The sequence below is a fragment of the Xyrauchen texanus genome, chromosome 8 (genome assembly GCF_025860055.1).
Source record: "Xyrauchen texanus isolate HMW12.3.18 chromosome 8, RBS_HiC_50CHRs, whole genome shotgun sequence".
Lineage (NCBI taxonomy): Eukaryota > Metazoa > Chordata > Actinopteri > Cypriniformes > Catostomidae > Xyrauchen > Xyrauchen texanus.
In genome coordinates, this window is record NC_068283.1 from 39,847,255 (window position 1) to 39,863,111 (window position 15,857).

Below are 15,857 nucleotides of genomic sequence, written 5' to 3' on the forward strand. Positions count from 1 at the left end.
AATCATATTTTTTGTGCTGGAGTTTGTGATTTGCAAGTTCTGCAGGTTTAAATTTTACGTGCGAGCTGTATCATGGTGCTCACACTGTTGAAATTCACTTGCGCGCTGTGTTTATGCGATTGCGCTGTTTTGTCCAACTTCTAACGCCATAGTCCAACTCTGTTCTTGGAGGGCCACAGTCCAGCAGAGTTTAGCTCTAAGCCTAATTAAACACACCTGAAGCAGATAATTAAGGTCTTCAGGAGTGCTTAAAGATTTGGAGGCATGTTAGCACAAGGCTGGAGCTAAACTCTGCAGGAACTGAGTTTGACACCCCTCAGACAGCAGAAAAGAAGAGCTTCCTATGAGCGCTGCCTTAAAATTGTGCTGAAAATGACCAATAGTTAGTAGACAGATAGATTTGTATTGTGGTGGGTAACAGAAGGATTTAATATAAATCATATTTCACGTTCATTATGTTCACCTCTGCTCTAATAAGATCAGATTACCCTGCAGCTGCAGCTGGCACATAAGACATCACACGGACCCTGAAGTTGAAAATGTGTTTTATAATTTATTTTAACTACAGTACAACTGCCATGACTAATATAAGGATAGATCGGAGATCTGATGGGACGTGGTGTTTAATGTCTCTTTGTGAATGTGCGAATGAAAATCATGCAATACTGACGAAACACATGAATTCATGTCTGCTGCAATTTAAAATGAACCTTTTCTTGTATATTTTCACATTCCTCAGGCTTTAGAAAAGTTGTGTTATGTGTGTAATGATGTGTATTTAACTTCATCAGTGTTAGGTAAGTTATTCTAAAAAGTAATTCATTACTAACTACTGATTACATATACGACAGTGTGATTAGATTACTGTACTAATTACTTTCATTACTTAGTGTTCAAAAGTCTGATTGCATCGGGGTAGAAGCTGTCATGGAGTCGGCTGGTGCGGGTCCTGATGCTGCGATAACACCTGTCTGATGTAGCAGTGAGAGCAGCCCATGACTCGGGTGGCTGGAGTCCCTGATGATCCTCTGAGCTTTTTTCACACACCGCCTTGTGTATATGTCCGGGAGGGAGGGAAGCTCACCTCTGATGATGTTTCTGGCAGTTCGCACCACCCTTTGCAGGTGTTTGCGGTTGTGGGCGATGCTATTGCCGTACCAGGCGGTGATGCAGCCAGTCAGGATGCTCTCTACAGTGCTGGTGTAGAACCGTGTGAGGATGTGGTGGTTCATTCCAAACTTCCTCAGCCGTCTCAGGAAGAAGAGGTGCTGGTGAGCCTTCTTCACAACGGCCTCAGTGTGGACGGACCATGTGAGTTCCTCAATAATGTGGACAGAGGAACTTGAAACTGCTGACTCTCTCCACCGGTGCTCCATTAATGGTGATGGGGCTGTGTTCTCCGTCTTTCCTCCTGAAGTCCACCACAAGCTCCTTGGTTTTACTGACGTTGAGGGAGAGGTTGTGCTCCTGCCACCAGCATGTCAGAGTGTGCACCTCCTCTCTGTAGGCTCTTTCATCATGGTCAGTGATCAGACCTACCACCGTCGTATCATCAGCAAACTTAATGATGGCATTGGAGCTATGTGTTGCCACACAGTCATGTGTGTACAGGGAATACAGTAGTGGGCTGAGAACACAGCCCTGCGGGCCAGTCAAGTGGTATCATTTCAAGGTTTACACCTGTGATGCCTAATTTGTTACAATATATAAGAACCTCTGAGGAATTGTTTGGAATAATTATACATTTGCACATAAATCTCTCCTCTGTGGTCTTCTTGTAACTCCTGAAACACATTTTTAAATTGTTCATCGCACACTGAAATATTAATACTTCAGATGTTATCAAAAATGGTTGATTAATTGAAACACCACGTGTTTAGTTTTAAAGGGATAGTTCACCCAAAAATATCCATTTAAATGTACCTTCTCGCCATCTCAGATGTGAATGACTTTTTTTTCCTGCTGAACACAAATTAAGATTTTTAGCAGAATATCTCAGCTCTGTAGGTCCATACAATGCAAGTGAATGGGTGCCAAAACATTGAAGCTCCACAAAGCATATAAAGGCAGCATAAAAGTAATCCAGATGTTTAATCCTTGTCTTCAGAAGTGATATGATATGAGAAACTGATCAATATTTCGGTCTTTAGTTTTTGCTGTAAATCTCTACTTTCACTTTCACATTCTTGTGTTTTTGGTGAATTCACATTATTCAGGCATTTCTCCACCTACTGGGCAGGGAGGAGAATTTAAAGTAAAAGAGAGTTAAGTATTGATCTGTTTCATGGAAGACGTGTATTTAACCAATGGAGTCGTATGCATTACTTTTATTCTGCCTTTATGTGCTTTTTAGAGCTTCAACGATTTGGTTACCATTCACTTGCATTGTGAGGACCTACAGAGCAATATTGCATTTGCACAGAGTAATTCTTCACAATTTAATACAGTTTTGATCCAAAACTCTGAAGTTGACAAAATGATTCATCCCATTTTAATCGTCAGCTGATGCTTTTGGCAGGCTTTATTGCTATTACTCTTTAGGGCCGTTAATGTCCACCCTAGATTGAATTGAATTTCAAGACAAGAAATGTGGAAAAGGCAGGAGGGGGAGATTGTGTGATCAAAAGCAGTTATAGGTGAAGTACTGACCCACGTCACGGTAGCTTCTGGACTGAAACTGGAGCTGCAGGATACTTCAACACAAGACACACTTAAAGCCTGTTGCATAGTATACTGGGAAAACTGTGAGCAAATATAAAATATTGTCTGTACGTATTGTAGAAATTGGAGGAATTAAAGGGTCTGTTTTTCTGTAAGCAGTTTTTTGTGCCTATGAGTGTTTGTTTGTAACTTTTCACCTTTTTGTAGGAGGACTGTTGGTCTTCTGAGCTCTCCTGGTCTGACCTGGAAATACAGCGAACCATTGAGGAGCAGATCAGTGAGTGAACCAATGATGTTCATACATTCATTCATTCAATTGTTTGTTTATTCATTTGTTTGTTTGTTAATTTATACATTTGTTTAGTTATGCATTTATTCTTTTATTCATTCATCCATTCATTGTTTGTTCATTCATTGTGTTTGTTTGTTTATTCATTTTTTGTTTGTTTATTTGTTTGAAGGTTCATTCATTCATGTGTTCATTCATTTATGTGTTTGTTCGTCCATGTGTTCATTCATTCATCCATTTTTTTTGTTTGTTAACTTAGTCATTCGTTTGTTTGTTTATTTATGCATTTGTTTATTCATTCTTTTATTCGTTCATTCATTGTTCATTCATTCATCCATTTTTTTGTTTGTTTTTATGTTTTTTAATTTAGTCATTCATTTGTTTGTGTGTTCAATCATTAATTTTTGGTTAATTCATTAATTGAATTTTTGTTAATTTATTTATTACTTTAATTTATTCATTCGTTCATTTGTTCATTCATGTGTTTGTTCGTTCATTGATTCATTTGTTTGTTAACTTGTTTATTTATTCATGTATGTGTTTGTTCATTCATTCATGTTTATTGGTTTATTCATTGTTTTTTCATTCACTCATTATTTTTGTTAATGTGTTTGTTTGTCCAATCATTAATTTGTTTGTTTATTCATTCATTTGTTCATACATTTTTTTGTTCATTTATTTGTTTGTTTGTTCATTTCTTCATTAATTTGTATTTATTCAATTATTTGTTTGTTCATTCATCCTTTTGTTAGTTTATTCATCTACAGTATTTATTCATTCATTTATTAATGTCTTAAAATGTTTCCACTCACCTCTTTTTCTATCAAGAGATTTCTGTTTGGCCACAGACAAAATGATCTTGTCCTTCGTGCTTTGAGCTTTTTCCTGTTTGCCACAAAATGTATTTTGTTTGCATTTATACAAACAGTGGATAGAAAGACTAATGGACAGTAGTGCCAGAATTTGAAGAGTGTGTTGAAAAAATAATCATTTGTACACATTTACTTTAGGGCAAAAAAGGGGAATAGCCACTGTATTTTCATAAATGCCACACGATCAATAATAAAACACTGCAATTGTACACACAAACCAAATGATCCCTTTTCCCGAGCAAAACATAAAAATGGAGACAGAGAATATGGAACGTATGTCAGTTTTGATCGCACTGAGGTGACACAGTGCCCTCTGCTGCTCTTCTTACTTGAAGAAAACACATGTACATTATGCCACAGGGACCCATTTACAAACAGAAAGAGCACAGGAAATGAAATGTAATTCAATGTAATTATCTTTACATTGGTCTCTGTACAGCTGAGTAAACTTTAGTGACATTTACATACTACACTACAGGGACTCATTGACAAGAGCACAATTAGATGAAGCATTTAAAATTAAAGGCTCTGCTTGTTTCTAGTAGTTTATCCTGTGCTTTGATTTAGTCCTCTTATGTAAACAACAGGAGCCTGTATTGAGGGAGAGGGCAAATCCAAACTGGAAAACCTAAAGAGTAAAGACACAGTCGAGTCATTCATCCTGGTGTGTGTGTGTGTGTGTGTGTGTGTGTGTGTGTGTGTGTGTGTGTGTGTGTGTGTGTGTGTGTGTGTGTGTGTGTGTGTGTGTATATATATATATACACACACATAATGCCAATTCAGCATTTTATTTATTTATTTTTAAACAGGGTCATTAATAAGTTAGTAACAGTAAGTGCAAAATTGTAAAAATATAAAAATGTGAAAATAAAAAATGACATTATTGTGCTTTATTCTATAGACTGGTTAGAAACCATGAGATATATTTATACCTCTATATCTCATACGTATCTCATATATAGTTTTTAACAGTAAAAAAATAAAACAAAATCTGCATATAGGATTGTGAAATATTTAGAATATATCAACATTTCGCAGTCACCTTTAGCTTTCTCACTGGGTGAGAATAATAGTGAAAATATAATGATAAGAAAAAATATATACAGTTAACACGTAAAAAATATTTTTGGAGATCATATTTTACAGGTAAACGTTTCAATTTAAAGAATATTTCACCCAAAAATGAATCATTTACTCAACCTCATGCCATCCCAGATGTGACTTTCTTTCTTCTGCAGAACAAAATTGAAGATTTTTAGACACATATTTGAGCTCTGTAGGTCAATGCAAGTGAATGGTGACCAGAAGCCCAAAAAAAAAAACACATAAATGCAGCATAAAAGTAATCCATATGTCTCCAGTGATTTAATTAATGTCTTCAGATGCTATATAATTGGTGTGGGTGAGAAATAGATCAATATTTTTGTCAGTTTTAACTATAAATCTCCACCTTTGACCTGCCCTGACCAGTAGGAGGTAATATGTATAAATCGCCAAAAACAAAAAAGAAGAAAGTGAAAGTGAAAGTGGAGATTTTGAGTTTTTAAAAAATGACTAAAATATTGCTCTGACACCCGGATTGAGGCGAGTCACTACACCACCACGAGGACCTAGAGCGCATTGGGAAGTGGGAATTCCAAATTGGGGAGAAAAGGAGAAAAAAAAAAATGATGCCGAGATCTGCTTTTACATTTAATTTCATCACTAAGAACGTTTACTCACAAACTATTAGCACCAAACATCACAAGCAGCCTCAAGAATGGGCACAGAGTGGCCGTATAACACTTTTCCTTGAGCAGAATATTGCACTACAGATCGATAAATTTGTTCAAAGGGGAAAGCGAGAGCTAGAAAGAGCGCACTCATGGATGCGCTAAATAAGTATAACATTAGGCGGAATATATTTCGATTTGCGCAAGTTGTTGTTGCTTATCTGGCAACTCTGAGCATGATAAATGCTTGTGGAGGCGCGTTTGGTCCCAATGCAAGATAACTAAAATATCCAATGAAAAACAAAAACACTTTTAGGATAAATGAGCTGCGTAAATTAATCCATGTGAAGGGCCGGATCCGGCCCGCGGGCCGTAAGTTGCCCAGGTCTGATCAAAGGGATAGACACAAACTGTTGAGAGGAAACTTTCTTCTCAATGAAAACTCCAAAACTGATCATTGTAGTGATGGTAGTAGCTCAAGTTCAGACCTGGTATTCGGAAGGTTGTTGGCTCTGTTCCCCAATGAAAATCATCCCTGTACCTTGAGGAAATTTGGGATAAAAGTGTCTTCTAATTGACTACTTTCTTGCTTATTTCTCTTTTTCAACCGCTACTACATTCCTGGTATTATGTTCGATAATTCTTCATTTAGCAGATCTGACTGGCACCATCGCCCTTTACGATGACTCAGTGTTGATTGGTTGTGAATTGGCTCTCTCTGGGGTTTGAACAGAACCTTTGAGTTACCAGCCCAAATCTTTCACCACGAATCACACCACCTCATTCCTCATTTGCTTTCTCCACTTACTCCTATTAAAGGTTTTTTCAAAGCACCCTCTTCAAATCACAAGCCATTTGTTGTCACATATTCCAGCTAAGCTGGGTCAGCCATGATACAGATAGGGTGAAGGGCTTTGCTCAAGAACCCAAACATTGCCATCCTTCTGGTCAGTGACCCAGAGCTTTAACTTCTGAGCCACTGCTCCAATATACCAGCAAAGTATAGTGTGCCACCCAAAAATGATGGACAAATCTAAATACAATATATTGTTATATTTTTCAAATACTCACAACTGGAGCAGGAACTGTCCTTTCAGATGAGAGAGTGCGCCACCCCTTGAGCAGGTGCGGTACTGCAGGTCATCTGGCGCATCATTGACTGCAGAATTCCTCACAGCTGTCCATTGTTATGATACAGTAATCTACACAACTGGAATAAAATACTGCAATGTAAAATGACTGAGATAGTGTTATTACTTAAAAGTATAGTAATGGACTGATCATCCCAATTCCTTCTATAGATGAACAATACAGCAGCCACAATGCTGATAAGGCCATCATAAAGGCTTTTACAGTTGCTAAACAAATGACAAATGCAGGTACAGTAATCAAATTATATTATTTGCATTTCACTGTTATGTGTAGTGGTGTGTTTGTCAGCACATTTTTTCCATTATTTAAATTTACTTTTTTTCTCAGACATGGTTTGTAGCTAATAATCTCATGTTTTTGACATGTGTCATAGTAAAAACATGGTATCTTGGAGTGCTATGACCGATCATGACAGTGTTTTCATCTGACCTGTGTTGGTTTGCACAGCCAAAATGCAAAATACAGGTTTCATAAATAAACAAGTGCAAGCAATTTAATTTCTGGATTCTAAAGTATTTATTAAATTATTGTAGCATCAAAAATGAGTTCAAAGTATGTAAACATGTCAAAAGTTTGTAACATAGTTGTGGCAGCGGGGGGGCGCTTGACCACGCCCCTGTGCCAGCGGGGGCGTGGTCAAGCGCCCGATCGGGAGAGAAAGCGGTAAAGGGGGCTTGACCACGCCCCCGCTGCCACAATAGTGTTTATTATTCGTGTTGCCAGGCAGAACATAAATGAGGATGTATCTGTATACATGCTCTTGAGTCGCCTAAATAATCAAACGTAAACATGTTTTGGCATACTTTTGATGTTCTGTGCTGATAAAGAAATCATCAAAATAATCAATAACTATACTCGCCTCAATAACACACAATTGGTGTCGTTTTAATCACTTAACAGTGCATGCAGGCAATATAGCAAACTCTTACCAGATGCTTTTTAATTTGAGGACAATTTAGAAGTCAGAACTTATGAAATATGATTATTTAATCTACACAAACAGTCAAACATACGGTCAAATCATCGTGCCGATCGGAAAGTTCGCGAGTAGAATACAAAACATATTATTTCACTCACATATTAAATTAATATCAAGTTATGGCCTGGAGAAAAAAGCTTTTAGCGTGGAAATCGTCAGGATTTGTACGACTTTTCTAAATTTGGCTAATTCGTATGATATCATGCGACTGCACTTGTTTGAAATCCCACGACTTTCACTACAGCCAATGACGTCGCTGGACATCGTTTCCATCTAATACGCCACAATGACTTGCTTCTGTCACACACAACAGCTTCCGATCATGTTTACACACTCTACTGATCGGTTAAGTTTAGATAAGGGGTTTGGGTGAGGGCATAATATCAATAAGCATGTCCTTAACGCCTCGTGCGCTGAACTCGTGCTTACTTCCACATTAGACATCCGGGAATTTGGACGCGATGAAGCCGCACGAGTTTATGTGAACAACATCGTACGTGACCATACGAAATAGCCAACTCGTAAATTATGTGCGACTTTTTATGGGATGGGGTTGAAAAAAACTGCTGATACTCCATGATGCCACTTTGATGCTCTGGGGCGAATTCAAAATTACATTTTTGCTCCCTCAAAGGGCACTCGAAAGCTTGTTTCAAACGAAAGTGACTAAATGAATGGGCCCTTCCATAAGATGAAGGGTACGTTCATACAGTAATGCCGTGTTCCTTTCAGAGTACCCACTTCAAGGGCTCTGCACCTTGGAGTGAGTAGGGCATAGGGAGGATCACTTGCGATTAGATTCCATCCCAGATCTGCTGTAGCGAGCGCTGTTAATGTCAGGATGTGCAGAGGATGAGGCTCCGGAATTTTGGAACACAAACTTCCACAAGAGGGAGAAACAATAAAAGTAAACACAAAGGAAATATAATGTGGGCAGGGGAAACAGGAAACAGGACTGACTGGACCGAGGTAGGGATGGTAATAAAAAACAGGACCAACTGACCAACAAGACTAGACCGACTGGAACATTAAAGACCGACTGGATACACAAGCACACAAGACAAACTGGCACTGGACAGCACACATGCGAGGAGTCAAACAGGTTAACAGGGACTGGTGAGGAAAATGAACTAATAATAAGCAAACAAGGAGGCGGGGTATGACTTAAGACAGAGAGACACATGGTAATACAGAAATAAAACAAAGCCACATGCTCTCACAAGACAACAAAACACCCGAATGGCACGAGCGCACATCACCAAGACAGTAAGGCAATATATGCCCATGCCAACCGACAAACAAAGCGATGCCACGCACTCTCACACTAAACAAAACCTAGGCATGTGGCATTTGCCTTGCGATGCACGCAACAGGCGACAAAAACAAGGCAGGACACATGTGCGAGAGTTGTTTTCTCCCCAATTTGGAATGCCCAATTCCCAATGTGCTCTAAGTCCTCGTGGTGGTGTAGTGACTCGCCTCAATCCGGATGGTGGAGGACGAATCTCAGTTACCACACGCCCCACCAAGAGCGAGAACCACATTATAGCAACCACGAGGAGGTTAACCCAGCGTGACTCTACCCGCCCTAGCAACCGGGCCAATTTGGTTGCTTAGGAGACCTGGCTGGAGTCACTCAGCAACCCGTGACTCCCAATTTTCACATAATTAAACAATAGGCATATAAATGTACTATATATGTACTTCATATAAATAGAAAAATAATAAATAAATACATTAATTAATTCCAAGTAATAATTACAATCTTTATCGGCTATTAGTCTATGTTTAATTACAATCTATATTAATTATTCTACTAATGATAAAGGTTTAACGTACTTTCCAATTTTTATATTTACAGTAATAAATATATATATGAAAAAAACAAGAATTCATTATTGAGTTTTTTAAAGACTGTATGAGTACAGCACAGATATTAAGATGCTTATTAAATGACCTAATAATTGTCTATAATTACCAGTAGCAAGCAAAACAAACTACTCTCATTCATATATATTATTAGTTATTATTAATGTTATTATATTATTATTCATTTATATGTAATTGTATATATACATGTGTATATTGCTGATTCAAACCAAATGATGCTCTCAAGCCTCCGTTAGCAATTCAAAAATGTCACTTCAGAAATAGTATCACGACTTGTGATAGAGAGAGAGAGAGAGACACGGAGCATGTGCATTCACCTGTTGCCACACCCAATCAGAGATGCTGTCAGCGTTCTGAAGATCAGCTTTCTCAGTGAAAAAATAGCATCCAAGCCCCTATGTATCCAAGCAAGAGTCGATCACTATAGAAAGTGCAATGTCCTCCGCCATTTTAAACAGCACACATTGTGTAATTAATAAGTCTGTTGTGTCTCTCAGCTGTGATGAGCAGCTGATTATGAGCTATAATGCTGAAGTTGTTCATTTAAAGCTATTTCCCTGCTTTTGTAGTGTAGTGTTGTAAGTGTAGTAAGCGATCACGCATGTGAACGGCTGACTCAGATTCACTTCACGTCACCAACTGGCTCATATTACACACAAAAATGATCTTTTGCTGCCATCTGCTGGCTAACATATGTAATGTAAAAAAAAAAGACACAGTAGCTCTTAACACATCTGCACTGCTCTTACACTTTAGTTTAGAACAGCACGAACACAAGCGGAGTGATACACACAGTGAAGCATCCGAGTGCTGATGCTGTCAGTCCATCAGTGCTCATGGAACGTCTCTCGTCCAATCAGATTCGAGGACCGGAACTAACTGTTATTTATATATATATACACACAGACATATAATTATATTTGTAGTAGTGGCAGTAGTTGTAGGTTTCATAAATGACATATATAATTGTAGCAATGTATATTTTTATTTATATGTATATATATATATATATATATATATATATATATATATATATATATATATATATATATATATATATATATATATAATATTTATTCTACATTTTATATTATTAATATTATTATTACCTCATTTTTCTGCTACTTACAGAACTACCAAGTATTTATAATTGTCTCAGTAAAACAAGACATTTTTATTTTATACTATTATTAGTGTATACTTAACTTTACGTATACTTAATATATTATATTATTCTTATTAGATATTATTCTTAATATATATATATATATATATATATATATATATATATATATATATATATATATATATATATATATATTATTTTTATTTATGTTACAATATTACAATATCGTTTCAACAATGTAGTTAACAGGAAAATAAATGTAAAAACAATACAAAATAAATAGATCAAATAAATGATGTAATACAAATAAAATAAAATAAATAGATAAAAGACATAGAAGAAGAAATGATTTGTAATGCCTCCAAAAGATTGGGGGCTATCAATAAATAAATAAATAAATAAAATACAATAAAAATACAATGACATTTCACAAATCCACAAAAAAGCAAGTACAGACGAGAACGCAGATTGGAAACCGTCATGCGCGTGGGCGTGGCTTCCACCCAAGGGCGCGGCTTTCCTCACATGGCTCACAGTGCGCGCCTCTCCGCCGCTCAAACAAACCCATTACCGCGTGGAAATGTTGTTGAACTTGACTCGCATTCAATCTCAAGAGTCAAGACAGACAGTCATTTCAGCTGAGAGTTGTCCTGCTACAGTAATAATTTAAGTCGTCGATTCCATTGTTAAATCTGTGTGAATGGTTTGTATTTGAAGGAAGGTATAGCGACAGGTCACTTGCAGTGGACTTTGACCACTGACGCCGCCCGAGTGTGTTTGCAGAAGTAACTCAGGAAGAAACAGTAAGTGGCTGACTTATTTTTGTAGTTAACTGTTATTTAATAGTATCGTCACTGATTAATAACATAGTGCAGTATAGCGGTATAATGGCTATAATACAGGGAAACGTATTTAATGCTGAACTCTACATATAGTCTATATAATGCACATATTTTATTTCTTACATTATAGTCAAAACCTATCGCCTTTTAAAGTATTGCATCCCTATGCATCTGAAAGGTAGGTGTTTGCAACATTATTTTGTTCTCTAAGCAGAACTGAATGTGTAATGTGAGCTTTAATGTAATATTTCATGCAATTTCATGCAACTCAACCCTGTCCTGTACATTCCCTGTTCAAATATGTTCAACTTGGCTTGTTTAATGTAATTTGCGCAGTATTCTCATTGACCAGTAGATGGTCGTCGTCGTGTATTGTAGCCTTGAAGTATTTACTGAAGTGTTTAGTGTATGGAGGGTATATCCTGTACTTTTGACTGGGGCTTGCATAAAAGCTGACACAGTCATCTGCTTTTACATGCTATAAATCATAAGAATGCAAAGCATTGTTTGGGGGCAAGTGTCATTTCTTAAAGAGTTGTAGATCTACTAAATGAGTGCAGAACATTTGTGTATTTTTTGATGTTCTTCTTTTACGTACTGAATGTGCATTCTACTGCAACTGTTTCCCCCCCAATCTTAAGGTTGAATCTTAGGTTTATCTTTGGGGATCAGAGTCCAAATTATAAGTCTTGGTCGATTGCTGCTGTTGAATCATTTGCAAATGATTGTGCAATATTTTGTACAGTGCTTTGGGTTTGTGACTGCCAAATGGAAGCACTGGATGAATTTTTTTAGGCATTGTATAATGGGTGGACTTTTTGTTTTATTTTGTATGTTGACCTTTTTAAGGGCTTTGAGTATCGGTGTCAGATTGGGATATTTTATTGTTGTCTAAAGTCAGTTCTTGCTTTTATTGTGGTGTACTGATTTGTAAAGGGGTATTGCATGCAAAAATGAAAATTCACTTATCATTTACTCACTCTCATGCCATCCCAGATGCGTGTGACTTAATTCCTTCTGCAAAACAGAAATTAAGATTTTTAGAAGAATAGCTCAGCTCTGTTGGTCCTCACTATGCAAGTGAATGGTGATCAAAATTTTGAAGCCCCAAAATGCACAAACACCTCATTATAGTAATCCATACAACTCCAGTGGTTAAATCCATGTCTTCTGAAGTTATATGATATGTGTGGGTGAGAAACAGATCAAAGTATTTTTTTACTATCAATCTCCACTTTCACATTCTTCATTGTTTATGGGCAATTAATTCACATTCTGTGTGCATATCGCCATCTACTATAAAATATGACTTAAATATTGATCTGTTTCTCACCCACACCTATCACATATTGCTCCTGAAGCTATAGATTTGAACCCTTGGCTCTTATGGAATACTTTTATGCTCTCTTTATGTACATTTTAGAGCTTCAAAGTCCTGGTCACCATTCACTTGCATTGTAAGGACCTGCAGAGCTGAGATATTCTTCTAAAAATCTTAATTTGTGTTCTGCAGAAAAAAGAAAGTCATACATATATGGGATGGCATGAGGGTGAGTAAATAATTAATTTTAGAGAATTTAAATTTTTGCGCGAACTATCCCTTTAAGTCAAATTGTTGAATAAAATAGGCAGACTCAATGAATTCCAATCATTTCACCAGTGAAACAATACTTTTGACATACGGTGTTCTTCTCACGTAAAAACACATGGTCTGTGGTATACTTAAGTAATTTAAGTCGAATTTAAAGTGATATGTGAAACTACATTTGGCGTGAGATAGTGACGCTACCGCAGCAGCCTCGCATTGAGGTGAATCCTCCGGCCCTTTAACAAACTGGCGCGCCTGGATCTTAATATAGCCAAGGCTTTGTGACGTAGATCGGGAAGGCGCGGCTTTTGTCTTTCCGCCAATAGATTTAAAGGACACCGCTTGATTGACAGTTCATGAGACTTGAAAGTGGGCGGGGCGCTCTCACTGCTTTATCCGTCTGGCTTCTGTTATGGAAGCCATTTTGGGATTTTCCTTGGAAGTGTATGTGAGACGAGCTCATAACTTTTGTTTCTTCCCACGAAGGTTGTGGAGCCTCAATACTGAGTTTTTGATTATATAATAAATATATTTTTATTGTTCTTTATTTTTGGCCGATATGCGGCACACATTTTGCGCATCCTCGGATTGGGTTGTCAATTCTCAACTGGATTATTTTCAAAACAACATGAGATTATAGACACTGATGGTCAAACTGGCAAGTGGTGGCATGTTTATTTGTTTATGTATGGTTTACATCAAGCCATATGCACGGATAAATGATTTTATTTATATTATTTATATTTAAGATGTATGGTCTAGTCAATGGGAGACAGTCAGTGAAGCTCATTTCTTTCCAAACTCTTGACAGCCAAAGGCAAACGGCCCTCCATTGTCTTGCACGCAGTCGGGCATTTGTTTATATATTATATGTAATGCATTAAATGTCATGGTCTTATATAAGCCCCTGATGTAAACACTATTAAAGTGCGCAAGAACGTATTTACGCGTTTAAAACATTGCGCTGGTACAATGTTGCAATCCTAGGCTGCGGCTCAAAACCTAGTGAGCTGCCTACCTAGATGCCACTTTTGGGCATCGTTGACTTGTTCAGAACAATTGAATCGAACGCGCGCTTCGGAACGCTCGTATGCGAGTCGATTCAAATGTTCGGAACGCTCGTATGCGAGTCGATTCAAATGTTCGGAATGTTCGTATGCGAGTCGATTCAATTGTTCGGAACGCCTCTACGATTCCCAAATGGACGTAGGCAGCAGCTCATTGGTGTTTGAAGCGCAACCCACGTTGCAGAAGGGACAAATTTGAGACGTCAAATCTGAAGAGTTGCACGTCTATCGTGTTTGTAAAGGCAAATCCACGTTGTCCATTAGCACAAAGATGCAAATTGCGTGCAGAAGTGCATGAGGCAGTAAATCTGAATCAATTGTTTGAAGATTCAAACAATGCCTGACTGTTTTGACTGTGTTCTGCACAGAGAAAATGAGCTTCTGGCTTTCACCATTGACTTGTTCTATTGGTATATCAGTGTGGAATGTTTGGGACATAGCTGTGCTTGTTTGGGCTTGTGGAATGCCAGTTTTGGGGGTTCAGCCTGTCTCTTGGGTATTGGTGATCATTTTTGCTGGGTCTTGAGTTTTTGGAGACAGAACACAATCATTTAGAGCAGTGGTTCCCATTCTTTTGTCCCACCGCCATACTGTATTCAGTTTGGTGGGGACTTTCTATTTCAGAGAACACCAACATAGTTGTCTTTGTTCCAAACTGCATGTAGTCTGCATATAATATATGGTTATATGCAGTACATATGGTACATATCAGCAAATGTGTCGCACTCCATTATTTTAACTAGAAGAAGTGTTTAGGAGGAACTCCATTTTAGTCTCCGCCTTCAAATTATGTCAATTTTATCACAAAATCCCAACAATAAATATAACTTGTGTTTTCCTATTCTCCCTGATGCTTTGATATAGTCGTTGCTTTTGTTTGGCTAGTCCATCCTGATTGTTGCTCCGTACTGTACTGAACAAGCAATTTTGCGGCATCTTAAAAGAATTGCGTCCTTACCTCCCCTCATAACATAACAGCTTATGTTAGATATACTGTATATTGTCTTTTCATATATCTGTAATCACTTGTTTTGATTATTGGGGGTGTTACCCCCCCCATCCCCCCTGGAATCTACACCCCTGGTTGCTGATATTTTATTCCTCATCTGGTGAAATGAGGCTATTAAAAGCTTAATTTGGTGAATACTTACACTAATGGAGTCTCTGTTATTTATAAAGAGTACCCAATGAGTTTCCGGCTTATTTATAGTTAAAAGTTCCACATTACGCACCACATTTTAATTTCTCTGGTTATTATTGGGATTTTGGTTGAACAATAAACTGCATCTGGGATTTTATTCCTTTTGGACTCATTAGCCTCAATGTCTCCGTCTTTCATAGTAAGGAATGACAAAAAATGTGTATTTTATATATGCAATTATATTAGTAGTAGTCGTAGGTTACATAAATTATATAATCTATATATAGAATTTTAGTTCTGTATATTTTATTTATATCTAATATTTATTATACATTTTATATGATTACCTTATTTTACTGCTACTTGCAGAACTTATCAAGTATTTATAATTGTTTATAATAACCAGTTGCAAGCAAAACAAGCTACTGTTATTAATTTTATACTACTATTAATGTATATGTGATACTTATACTTTTATATATTGTATTATTATTATTAGTAGTAGTAGTATATTTTTTATATATATACACACAATATT

General features: G+C 37.1%; 1 protein-coding gene across 3 annotated transcripts in view; it reads left to right on the forward strand.

Annotated features, from left to right (window-relative positions):
* The first annotated feature begins 11,233 nt into the window (after positions 1-11,233).
* LOC127647678 (SUN domain-containing protein 1-like) overlaps positions 11,234-15,857 on the forward strand; it is a 37,671-nt gene continuing 33,047 nt past the window's right edge. For 2 of the 3 annotated variants that reach the window (XM_052132080.1, XM_052132082.1), the window contains exon 1: positions 13,536-13,769. In XM_052132080.1, coding sequence (XP_051988040.1) covers positions 13,758-13,769 — 12 coding nt within the window. In that variant the 5' untranslated portion in view covers positions 13,536-13,757. Of the gene's footprint in view, positions 11,485-13,535; positions 13,770-15,857 lie in introns of those variants that run through there. The other variant, XM_052132081.1, reaches the window with a different exon arrangement.